The 13,851-nt window shown below is 32.7% G+C and overlaps 1 protein-coding gene across 3 annotated transcripts in view; it reads right to left on the bottom strand.

Annotated features, from left to right (window-relative positions):
• The window catches only part of LOC102673616 (angiotensin-converting enzyme), a 43,555-nt gene extending 36,963 nt beyond the window's left edge, over nt 1–6,592 (bottom strand). The window contains exons 1-7 of one of the 3 annotated variants that reach the window (XM_006620252.2): nt 6,434–6,592; nt 5,108–5,344; nt 3,350–3,508; nt 2,626–2,722; nt 1,007–1,150; nt 581–772; nt 390–487 (exon numbers count right to left, since the gene is read on the bottom strand). In XM_006620252.2, coding sequence (XP_006620315.1) covers nt 390–487; nt 581–772; nt 1,007–1,150; nt 2,626–2,722; nt 3,350–3,508; nt 5,108–5,344; nt 6,434–6,451 — 945 coding nt within the window. In that variant the 5' untranslated portion in view covers nt 6,452–6,592. The remainder of the gene's footprint in view (nt 1–389; nt 488–580; nt 773–1,006; nt 1,151–2,625; nt 2,723–3,349; nt 3,509–5,107; nt 5,345–6,433) is intronic. The other 2 variants (XM_031512672.1, XM_006620253.2) reach the window with 2 other exon arrangements.
• Nucleotides 6,593–13,851: the final 7,259 nt, after the last annotated feature.

Raw genomic sequence — 13,851 nt, 5'->3', positions numbered from 1 at the left:
AAAAAAAAAAAAAAAAAAAAAAGCAATTGCGAAATTAAAAATTAAACTAATCTAATCTAATAATAAGTTTCATTGTAAGAATATATTTATCTCATGAATAGATTACGAATGTTCATTATGTATTTATAGAAAATTTATAAGGGTTCAAAGTTTTATACGATCTAAGAATTTAATTCCACGTAATGAACAATAAAGGAAGAAAAATAAAAAATTTCGGATGGAAATGAGAGAAACATTGTATTTCTCGAATCTTCACTCACTTCGCCGTTACTTTCGAATCGTAACAGGTTACTTTCGATTCTATCTGGCGCACAATGAACGATTGAATTCATTATCCTGTCCAAGTTAATTCCACTTTGATAAGAATTATATAATATTTAAACTCTTACTTGGGCCTGCATTTCCTGCGTCACATCTAGGTTATTTTTTCCCGGATATGGAATCGTGATATCGATAATGTTAGTCCATGACTGAGCCCAAATATTTCCTGTTAATATTAATTATATTTTAAAAAATATTTAAAAATATGACAATAATATCGATATTATGGAACATTTTAGAATTGAAATTGTATTAGTACCAAGAATATGAGCTGGAAGAAGAGCATGAGTGCCGATCTTCTCGGGTCCGTACAAGTCCCTTAATTTCCTTCGAATATACGCGTGTAATTCTTCGTAAAGGGGACGTATCATTTCCCAAATTTCATCGATATCTTGTTGCAGATTGGGAGATTCGTAAGGAAACATCCAATATTCTGCCGCGTCGGTGAAATCTGTGTGATTTTAAAAAAATAATAATAATTTCTTCCAATTCTCAATTATTTCAGCCACATTTATCCAGCAAATAGATTCTAAAATCATGATACGAATCGATGCTACACAAGAAACAATTAGATATGCGAATAATTATAAAATCAACGGGTGGAGAACAAAGGAAAAGTAGTATGAATTTGTCGAAAGATTGAAAATCTCTGCACTCTGCACAATAAGTTAATTTTCAATCATACTGTTTAGTTTAGCTGCCTCATTGTTCAATGTGACAAGTTGTTGATATAGATCCTTGATCCTCATGCCGCTACGTCTTCTCCATTCCGTCCAAACATATTGCAACTCATCCCAGTTGCGACTTTTCGCCATGATCTGCGATATATCTACGAAATAACGTAATTCAATATTATTCTTCGAACAAACAAGACTAGATATTAATCGTCATGCAAGACGACGTTCAATTTATTTATACAGAATCGTATTTCAAATAAGATTTTTTAACTCGATCGATTTTCACGATAACCATAAGATTGATAGCCTCTTGTGACACGAACAACTGGCATAGTTTTAAGTTGAATAGATCTGAAGTATCCATATTTTGTTGTGAATTAGAGATAAACGAATATCAGTTGTAATGAACCATTTTGTTTTGGACATTATAACAAATGTTATAGATTTAATCGTACTTCAAATAAGATTCTTTAACTCGATTTTCACGATAACCATAAGATTGATAGTCTCTTGTGACACGTATAACTTATATAGTTTTAAGTTGAATAGATCTGAAGTATCCATATTTTGTTGTGAATTAGAGATAAACGAATATCAGTTGTAATGAACCATTTTGTTTTGGACTATAACAAATGTTATAGATTTAAGCATAAGATAATTATAAATGTAAGTTGTATGGATTCAAAACTCTATAACTCTAAGTTTCTCATAAAACGTCAAAATTATTATAACAGTATATAAATTTGATTATATCAAAATCATATCCTGTACAATTTTTATTTTATAGATTTTATAGGTTAAAGTTACATAATTTCAAGTTTAATTACAATTATTCAATTTTCGATATCGATTTTCCTGAGCAAAATAATCTATCTTTCCGATCTTACCCGTATCCACTTTTATTATTCATTATTATCCATAATGAATCATTATTATTCATAATGAAAATATGTTACGTGTTCGTCCTTAACCAGCGATATGTGACGAAACGATTTTTCAAAGACATAGAAGATCATTTTTTTAAGGCAGACCATCTTTATGGAATATAATCGATAAAATCGTCGAATGTTTAAAAGTTATTTTTTTTTTTTTAAGTCTGCAACTCACATCATTGTTATCGATAAAATCTCGATCTTCTAGATCTAAATAAATCGCGAAGACAGAATCTTTAAAGAAGATCATAAAATTCGTTTCTGTCTCGTTGATTGTCTCCTGCAATTTACGAGACATCGTTCATTATACGTATCTATTTATATTCCATCTTACAACGCAAAAAAAAAATCGTTTCTGGATGATCTAAGAGATTAAATAGAAATTAATCCTTTTATCTTTGGAAAGAGAAATGATCCGAGTAGATAGAGCTAAGAATATTTTCCATTTTCCGTCGAAACACGTACACGCGTGAAAGAAAAAGAGAAATTATAATGAATTTTCATGAATCCTCCTTCTTTTAACGCACAACGATGAAATATTTATCGTTCATTCGTGTTTACGTGTTAGAGAGGCACTTTCTTATGCGTAACAACCGCTTACGCGTATCGTGGCAATTTCGCCGACTACCAGCCGTGAAAATCGTATCGTTGTTTGTTTTTTCCTTCACGGACAATTCGAGGATATTATTCATTACCTGGATACAGCCGCAGCCCGCACCGGAAGGGATCGTTGTACGCGCAAATGGTAGCCTCGTTGTACACTGCCAGCATATCGTTGATCACGCGATTGTACTGAAAAAAAAAAAAGAAGAAGAAAAATAAGGAAGAAATGAGAAAGGAGGAAAAGTAGGAGAAAAAGGAAGGAAAGAGAAAATATTATTGGGAGAATAAATCGTAAGGAAAGAAATATAAAAAGGAAAGATGGAGAAAATTTGTGTCTCGTAGATTGTTTTTTCCTTTCCTCTTTTTTTCTTTATTGTTGAAAAAAATAAGCATTTATTATCGTTAGGAAATGAAATTTATACTTCCTATTTGAAAGAGTCTGTTACGCGACTAACTAGAAACGGAAGTGAGTGATGGAGTGAATAGATTCGATTGCTTTTTTTTCGTTTGTTATTTTTGATTTTTCTTTTTTTCCGCGGAGATTTGCGTTTTTAACGAGTAATCGAGTTGATTGTTTTATTCTTGCTATTATTCATGTTTCTTACATTCATATTTATAGACCATAAAAAAAAACAGAGTATATTATACTATATCCTTTTTTTTATATTTTTTAAGTATGTATATTAAATTCTTCATTTTTTACACATAAAATCACTTCCTTCTTATCTATTAGAAACAATGTAGCAGATAAGAAATCAATAAAAATCGATTTATCAAATGATGATGATTTTCATGTATTAGGTAATTGTTATTTACCCTGTCCAATTGATCCGGTGGAAGAGCCGATGGACCAACCACAGACAAATATCTGAGACGTCTTCTGATCACAGGATCTCTGATATTATTTTTATCGATCCTCGAAATCAGGAACCAAGCCTGATTCTGAAAGTCTGCGTATATTCTCTGAGCTTCGAGCTGGAAACAAATATTTTTTATCTTGTTACTTAAATATGCTCAAAAAATCGATTTTATAACATTATTTAATTTTTATTCATCGATGATGGTATTATTTTGCAATGGAATATGCAAAGTCTTGTATCGAATAGCAAGGTAGTAATCAGTGTGGAAGGCGCTTGTCCATGTGGAACTGGTTCGAAGTGCAAATCGACCAACGCCAGGTTTACCGTTACCGATAAACACAGTTATCTTCACTCTTCATAGGATTAGAGATAGACGAAGGCGTTGAAGGAAAGGAAAATACTCGAGAAAGTGGACACAGGTTTCTTTATAGGTCATTGAGAAACGTTCAATCGTCATAGAAGAATTCTGATTTAAAAGGAAAAGTAAAATAAACGCCTAATTTTCATTTCACAGATACATATAAAGAGGAATGAAGAAAATTCTGAACGATTTCTTCTTCAATTTTCCTCTCCCCTCCCATTCCTAAACCTCTAAGAAATAAAATCATCTTTTCGAAAATCATTTTGTACATTTATTAAACATATTAAAATTATCGAAGAATTCGAGGTAAAAAAATTAATTCATTAATAATATTTTGGTAAAAATAAATTCCTTTCCATAAATTCAACAGATCTCTATTAGAAACCAGTACATATTCAAACTCTTGAACATAGAATTAAGCAACATCGAAGAAAATCTCATGCCTTCGACATCGTCTCGATAGACGAGTTTCCCCAAGTATTGAAGAATAACGAAGGAAAAGAAGAAGAAGAAGAAAAACGAAGACACGACTATTATCATTAGCATCACGCGACTAACATAGCGGATTTCGCGTTGAAGGCTGAACATTTCCATTCCGACTTGGACTGATGTTCCGTTGCGAAATCATTTGGGATACACCGATGCCACAATGGGAGCCGGTGGGAATATTTCCCGCGAAGGTGTTCGGCCCCTAAGCGGACAACAAAGGCCGGCCACCGAGGAAACGTGCACGCGAAATCGCGATTCCCCGCGATCTGACAGCCGCGATGACGTCTCTCACGGAGCGGGTCGAGGTCTCAGTGTCATCGAGCAACATCGAACGATCGCGGTGCACGCTGTTGGAATACACGATTTTAGGATACGTCTTAATTTATTATGTCTAACTCTTATGCCTGATCTTGAGAAAAGGATATGTCCGAACGTGAGAATTTTGTAATTGACTGTGTCGATTATTGAAGATATCTTGAGATAATTTGGAATTATTTAATCGTGTGGATTATCGAGATAAATGGTTTTGAAATGTCCAAATTAAACGTTTCGTTAAGCGACGAGGATAATTAAGTCCGTGGACAGACGAAGAGGCTCGTTAGTTTATGAGGTTGATTGAATTAATTCCAACTGAATTCATTGCGGTAAATTGGTGACTTTCGGAATGGAAAGGAAGAAAGTTGAATGATAACGGATCCGATGATAAACCGGACCTCATCGGTACTTTTTACCGAAACTCGAAAATTGTTATCGCATATGCGGGTGTTTCGGTCACGAATTCGTGGAAATTGTAACTTAAATTACACATGGATGGAATTTTAAATAGAATTGAACAATATACCGGTGAATATTTCGCATACTCACCGCCTGTATCTGAGTGTATTCGTTCACGTCCGTTTCGTAGGACCATTGCGCAGCCACGTTTGCGCTGCATCTCTCGGTACCAAGGAAGTCCAATCTGGCTAAAATGTCTTGCAACTCGGCTTCCGTAGGTGGAAATCGCCTGCCAAAATTATCGCGAGAATTCTCATTCAAGGACGGTATATCCAGCTGACCGTGAACCAAGGAAAATAAACCGAAAAGAATCCAAGAAGGCATCATCTGAAAAATATAAGAAGAAAAAGTTAGAAACAATGGCTCCATGTCTACAGAGCAGAAATTTCTTTCATATTTCTTCCTAATGTGTTCCCATCGATCGCTATTACGCCGATGGAAGATATTTGTGGCGCCAATATCGAACGTATATATCGATAGATATACGTCAATAAAAATAAACTGTTCTTTTCAATGTTACACGCGATTCGTTCGTTCTTTCTTCCGTTTCAAAAATATATCGAGGACAATGAACCTTCCCTGACAATTCTTTAAAAATTTGAAAATTTGACTCCAAATCAATTACTCAAAATAAATAAATATGCCAATTGCGCGATTTGAAATAACGAGAAATAACAGATGAATTTGACGATCATTAGTCTCAATGGTAAGATATTACATTGCTTTCGTAAATCATGCCCAGCGCGTTGCATTACGAGCGAAACGTGCAATTTACGTGCAATTGATTTGTCGACTTCTTGGTTATTACGTCTTCGCGTTACGTATTTCCTCCTTTCAGCATGAAAGGCTATTCATGCAGAGTAGTGGGTCATCTACGATCGCGCACCGATCCTGCAACCTTGAATGTTTGATCCTCGAGCACGATTGCGATGCAATTTAATCGACTCGTGAGAAACTTGCTATATATACATATCTTAATCACGGATTTCTCAATTAGTAGCCTCCATTCAATTCTAGTATTTTTTTTATTAAATTTATACATGCACTTCTATTAAGATGAAAAAAAAATCTCATTATCCATTGGAAAACGTATACGTTAGAAGAATTGTACAATTCCACCACATCAAATCTTAAGAAAGAAATTTAAACTTCAAATCTATGCACTTTCTCTCTCTCACAACAACAACAACAACAACAACAACAACAAACTCATGAAACTAACTCCAATTAACAGATTCACCGACCCATACGATCAACCCCTCCCCAAATTTCCATCCTATTCACGTGCAACACTTTCACCCTCCTACAGAAACCTTCTTCCACATCCTCCAACGTTCCTCCAATCCAAAACGTTGTCAATAATTCATTGGCGAAGTCATCGACGACAATTCTCGATTCGAAGAGGAAGAGACTTACTACTACCGATCTTTTCATCCCCTTAGCGGCCGAACGTTGCACGTAATTTCTCTCTTTGGGGCCGTCGTCGATCGAGCGCGCCGATCTCAACGATTCTGGACAATGAGACGCGGCGATGATTGTTGTTGACGAGCGGCAGTTTCGTTCTGCCGTTGCTAAAAGCCTCGTGGCCGACGCCAAGTGTACATTTATCCCTGCGAAGCAGTTCGACCACGGGGGAGGTCATCCGTGGCGAGAGGTGGGGATCCGCGTGTGCACACCTTGGTGTGTCGTCGTCGCGTCGAGGATGTCTCGATTCGTGGACAAGCGTGGGAGGATGGAATTGGGCCTTGGGAAAAATGGTAGAAAAAGAAATGACATTTTTGTCAACGATAAGATCGAGCTCGTGAAAACGGTCCATCGTCGAGTTTCGGTAAAAGACGATCGATAAGAAAGAAACTTAATTGATTAATGCAATGGAATGTTAGAATGTTTCGCAGTATTCGTTTTTGTCACTGATTATCGTGATTCTGAACCAAGAAGAAGAAGAAGTGAAACTGAAAAATTTAATATTTGAGATCAGGGCACTCGTATTAATTTTTCTTACTGATCGCAATAAATTTTTTCTGATGATAATATAGTTTCAGTTGCAGATTGAGGATAATATTGATTTATGAGCCTGAGTTTACGATATGGACTGAAATCATCGGCACGAATCCGTTCTGATTAAATAGGTCAGAGTTTTTGCCGCTCTTTTTATTCAAATGACATTGTTTCTTTTAATGCATAATAGTTATATATATATTTTTTTCCTTCGTATTATTTTTAAAACCTTCATTTAAATTGACCACCATTCGTTATTTTTTTTCTTTTTTCAAGTAATTGAAAATTACATTAAGAGAAGAGGTTCGTTGACTCATATGGAAATCTCATACGAGGCACGTCGATTAAGAAGAAATTCGACGTTGCTACGACAAAAACAGGCCAGTGAGAAGGCTACGGAGGAATCAACCTGCTGGTCGATTACGAAAGCTCCAAGCTCTCACGTTGACAACCGTCGTCCTACACGTCGTCGACCTCTCTCTCAATGAGTCTCATTGTCTGGGAGCCGGGCACGCGCCTCTTTTGCATCTTGTAACAATTTTTACATTCGTCCTTCAGCTTTGTCGGGTCATTGCATCGATCGTTTTCATCTCGAAGGATCGATTAAAAAGAATCGAGACTCGTCTTTTGGTAAATTAGAAAATTTTGGAAAATTTATTAATCTTTGTGAGAAGACCACTCGTCAACGAAAGAGTTTCGCTGTGATTATTATAGTAATCGATCAAAATTGATAGAAGATGGGATGGATGGAAGATAGATCGAGACTTCTGAATGATGGATGATGGGGTATAATAGATGTTATTCTCGATTAGATTAAGGGATGAAATGGAACGATAAGAATTGTCGTTTATTTGATTACGAAACGCGTTACAAAGGAAGTTACAGAAGTGTTAGGAAGAAGTGACTATTGAAAAATATTGACGATAAAAAAAAAACTAATAACACGATTTGCATATGAAACATCAATCGACGAATTCTATGAAAGTGGAAAAAAAAAATGAGTCGATTCACGCGAATGATTCATCGTTATCCGCATGCCTAATTACGCAATTATCTTTAAGAGAGAATCTGATCGGTGTTGCTTCCTGCTTCGACTACTTGTACCTCCCTGAGAATTCTTAAACACCATTGTGTCACCGTCGCATCAGCCTTTAATTGAAATCGTGACTCATAATTTTGCAAGTTTTTTAATAAACATTGCAATGGTCGTGAGAAGTCGACAGGGTTGAAATTGCACGTTTAATACTCATTGTTCGACAGTCGTTTTTCGACTCGTGATTAATCTTCCTCCGTTTCTATTTTTTTTTCTTTTTTTTTTTTTTCAAGCAGACGATGATTCAGTATTTTTAATAATATGAGATAATCGCTGTGAATTGGCATTGTGTCTAGTCGACATAAAATTAATCGTAAAGATTCGAGTTTATTACAATTTTTAATAATTGTTAATTTAATTTAAATTCCTCTTTATAGGAAACCAATCACTCGATATTTACATATCTTTATTGCCAATCAATTCCAATCGTGATTCGATCACAATTTTGTAAATAATATGATAAAAACCGTGGGAAACAATGCGAAGAAAAATGAATGATTAGTATTAATCGCGAGCATTTGTTCAAGGTGATCGCCATGCACTCGTTTTCATCGATCGTGAAACGTGCGTCCACATGCGTGACGCATCATCTTGACGGAGATTAAACCCGTAGATCGGCAAGAAATCCGATAAACAACCGCACCCTGACGAGGATAGTCTCACGATGATTTGAAAAACGGCTAACATTTATCGTTTATAGCACGTCGGACCTTGAATTACTGTTGGCGAAGTTTTGCTATTCGTGTATACGTTTTATTCCATATATAATTGAGCTAGTTGCTTGCGCAACGCGGGAATTGTAAAATTGTTATAAATAAGTTTTGTTTCCGAGCGAGAAAACAATTTCATCTATGCGGATTCTAAATTCTATCTTTTTCGTTGCGCTTTGCTAAAGTGATTCGTATTAATAAAAAATAAGATCTATTCTACGATTTTCAATCTTTCGTTTTGTCCAAGAGATGGAAAAATAGATTCTATTCAATTTCTTCAATTGTTCATTCGAAGGAGAAGAACGATATTTAAGGATTTACCACAGGTTTCGAAAAATACAAGATCACGTATCGCGCGCACGTAACCAATTACCGGGGTCTTCGCAAGCGAAATTGAATTAACGCGGAGAAGGAATTAACGAAACGCAAATTCAGGCCTCAATGCCGCACCAGAAGCGGTAACGCAATATCGTGGTTTTTACTTTAAAAGCGCGCCTCGTGTTCTCCCAGCACAACTTCGACAATGCTAATCCTGTCAAGAGATAAAAGGTACACCGGTCCCACGCACTGGCCCCAATTCTGGGTTCAAGTACGCCACCGTTTACGAGACGCATCCATGCGTTTCTTCGACTTTTTTTTGTCCGTGGTTAATACATCTTTGCGTGTATTTTTTCGAATTAAAACATATAAAGATAGAACTCTACTTACTTAGGTTTTATTCATATAAAACAGAAGGATTTTTCATTTAAATTTAAATTGGAATTGAGGTTTAGATAGATGAATTTGATCGTATTTCTAACGAATCTCCATATCATATCTTGTGATCTCTATCTTGAATATATTTTCTAAAGAATCTTTCATTTTTGATTTTATTCTTTTTCTTTTTATCACTTTGTATTTTTCTTATTTCATTATTCGTTTCTTCGTTTGAAAATCAAAGTTATACGACATAAAATAGGTCTATTTGCGAAGCAAATTATGCAAAGAGGGAATCATAAGATTCACCAACTAACAATTTAAATATCTCCACTTTAAATAACAATAACAAAGTGATACGTAACATTTATATTTACACAGGACAGAAAAGATTGAGCTAATTAACGAGCTAACTAATACATAATATATACGTTTGTTGACGAATGTAATATAACGCAATACATATATATACAATAAAAAAAATAATCTTCATGATATTTCCTCAACATCCACATTTCCTTAATGTTATCTACGTTACCATCGAATCTTCATCTAAATTTATTTTTTACATTCACTCTTTCGATATACACACGATTGCAAATCATCGTGTATCTTTCACATTGCACTGTAACTACGAGTCACAATACGAAGACAGAAAACGGCGATTGTCAGCGTTAGGACAAGGCAAACCGATGAAACGTGGGAAAACGGTGATACGTGTTACCGGTATTACGCGAGCACGCTCAAGAATTATTCAAAATGCAACGTTATGAAGACGGCAAGGCCGAATCGACTAAATGATTGAATCCTTTTTATCGATCAGTCAGTTTGGGTGAAGGTTAACGACGCGTTCGCGGAAATGGAAAAACGAAAAGAAGAAAAGAAGCTCGTAATCAGGATTAAAATTCAATGTGGTAGACTTAATTGTAAAAAAAGACCAATTTGAACATTTTTAATGAAAAATGAAAAAAGTGATCTTTTTGATTGCATTTCATCTCGGTTCGAAAATTAAATAAAATACACTATACCTTTGGACGAGTTGTAACTTCTGAATATTTTGTTTCATAGCCGAATCGTAATACGACACTGCCATAATTTAATAACTTGAACTTCGTTGACGCTTGAATAATGATAAATAATGTCTGTGTCTTTCTATTTTTTACTCTTCTACCTGGCAAATCGATGTAAGGATTAAATTCATAAAAGACATTTTTTCTTTTAAAGGAATGTAGAACTTTTACTTTTAATTAATTTTTCTATGATAACAAAATGCAGACCGTATCTTTGCCATTTCGTGTATCGCGCAATGCTCCAGTGTGCACGACTTTTTTGTTCTATGCTTGACAGTTTTCACTATGTTTTCACTACGCAGTCATTAAACGTGATTGCACATTCTCGTTTATGTCTGTTTCGAATCGTGATGATTGGGCAATCTTCAATCTTCTTTTCCTCATACAAAATAAATATCAATATAAATTTAGAAAAATATGATTAAAATATGAATCATGGACAGTATTAGAAACGCATATAAAACGCTTGTAATAATATGAAATACCGCAATTAGTTTTATCTTTGAAGATTGACGATACGAAGTCGGTAAATACAATTAGAATAATTATTTTTGTTCGTCGATCAATTATCAATAAAAGAAAAATCATTTACAATGTGATTAATAGTAATTAGAGTGATTACTTACCATTAATACGATCATTTATAAAGGAAGAATCATGGAATAAGAATGTAGATGTTATGTAAAGAAAACCATAAAACTTCGATAAAGAAACGGAAGAGATAAATAGCCGTTTTATTGAATACTTTTGATTTGATCATTGCCCTCATTTTTTCCATTGTGTTATCTTTTGTACGTCGCTTTTAAACCATTGTCTGTGAAGACATGTATTCAATACATTTTTACATTATTCCATAATACTTCTTCCTGTCTATATATTTTTCTTTCTTCGAGTTTTCAATGTAAGTCGTTTTATTTTTGACGTGCAAGTCACAATAGAATAGAGCGTTTCTGAATGACTATTCCAAATCGTTGATTGCAAGGATATCTATTTCTTGATTCTTAATTACTCAGATGTGGTAATTAGAAATTCTTTTAGTTGTGATATGAGAATAAAAGTAATTATACATATGTATAATTATTCCATTATTGGATGAACAAAAAATGAAATAGTATTACGAACACGAGCATAATAGTAAAAATATAAATATCTTAACGATCTAACAATTATTCATGAATGTTATATAATGCAGATTAGAAAAAAATTTCATTAATTCATCGTATTATTTTTAATCATGTGGATTTTAATTAAATTTATCTATGTTATAATAATCTTTAATTTAAATTATAATGTGAAATAATCATATGACAATTGGATTGACTGGAAAACTGTCATTATTCTTTCTTCTGCATTAAATTAAAATATATATTTATTTATAATAATTTTCATTCTATAGAAAAGTTCCAAAATTAAGAAAATTATAATTTATTATAGTATACACATATATGGAATTGTTATATCAAAATTCTAAATTGAATAATTTTTCGTTATTTTCTGAAAACTGCATATAATTTTTGAAATTTAGAAATGTGAATATTTTTTCATGAAAAATCACTCGTGGAAAAATAACTTTTTTGAATTCCAAGATATCAAATTATGTACTCTGTTGTTCACCAATCACGTTCACCTATTATTTGTTACATGAGATCATGTTGTTATACAAAGAAGTTTCACTTGGAACATAGTCCAGGAAGTGAAAAGAGAAGTGAAGAGAGAGGTAAAATCGTTATAAAATATGTATTTTTATTTCTTTATATTTAAACTCATATTTAATTATTTGGAAATTTAATATATCTTTCTATTTCAATTAGATTTAAATTCAGAATTTCAGAAGAGATTTAAAATTGCACATTTAAACAATGCAATAAATATTCTTCAATGTATACATGAGTACCATATCTGTAAAACAACTGTTTTCAATAGAAGTCTTCTTTATGTGCTGTGGATAAGAAAGGATTGCTATCTTCATAGAATTTTTTTTACAAGTAAAGAATAGAATAAATGTGACATCTCGCGGGAAATATACAATTTATATAAGAAATTCTGTATTACCGACTTCAGGAAAAAAGAGGATAGTTTTTTTGAATTTATGTTATTGTAAATGCATACAATTTATTATTTAAATAATAAAAATACAGACAGTAAAAAAATCTGTAAAAAAATATATATTATAATTTTTAAAGATGAAAATAAAAATGTTATCATTAATATAATAAATTATAAATTCACATAAAATATAATTGCATGTGTAGTCAATTAATATTATTTGTTATAAACTTTATAATCGTATCAGGAATACGATTATGAATTATATAGTAAATAATAATGATTTTTTTAAATTTGACTACATAATGAAAAGTGAAAAATTTAATGAATTTTTGAATTTAACAAAACATAAAAATATCTTACCTAATTTCAAATTTACTTAATATCATCTAACTTTCTTAATATCATCTATCTTTTACCAAATCAAATTTAAAATATTTCTAAACTCTACAATTTTCATTTTCTTTTCTTGTATATTTTTTTTTGTATATATGCTTACAATAAATCTAAAATCTCCCAAAATAATAATATGTAGATACTGAAATCCTAATAAAATAATCTCAATAAAATTAAGGAAAAGAAAAACGTTGAAATACAAGTATCTTTTGATTCACATGAATTATGCAAGACTTTCTGAAACAAATAAGACTACAAATATTAATAAAATAAAATATTAAAATATGATTACGATTACAATATAATTATTAATAATTGACAGAAATATTATATTTTCCTGAAAATGTATTTAAATTGTATACGCAACAGCAATAATCAGTGCAAACTTCTTGATTGCTGACATATAATCACCTTCGTATGTAGCTTATTCAGCTACGTCAAGTGATTCAGGAACTGGAAAAATCTCACACAAAATCTCAGTGGAAGAAAATTGGGCATTTAATGCTCGCAACACTACTTGACAAACGCGATTATCTTTCAACGCAACACTACGCTCAAAAACAAATTAAACAAAAATTATAGACATTAAAAATATTACGATTAATTATTGAAAGAATTTAAAATTACAAATGAAATAAATTTAAATTCAATTTTATAAGAAATACAAACTACTAATACAAACGCGATTTCAATTTTAACGCAACGCTAATGCAAACGCGATTATTATTTTAACGCAACGCTAATTCAACCCGTTCTTTTGTTAATCAATCGCAACACTAATAAAAAATCGCGATGCCCAGATGATGAATGAGTTTGAACGATGGA

This window comes from Apis dorsata, unplaced genomic scaffold, assembly GCF_000469605.1.
Source record: "Apis dorsata unplaced genomic scaffold, Apis dorsata 1.3 scaffold_499, whole genome shotgun sequence".
Lineage (NCBI taxonomy): Eukaryota > Metazoa > Arthropoda > Insecta > Hymenoptera > Apidae > Apis > Apis dorsata.
Note: the sequence above shows the minus strand (reverse complement) of the source record. Positions and strands in the feature narration are given on the sequence as shown.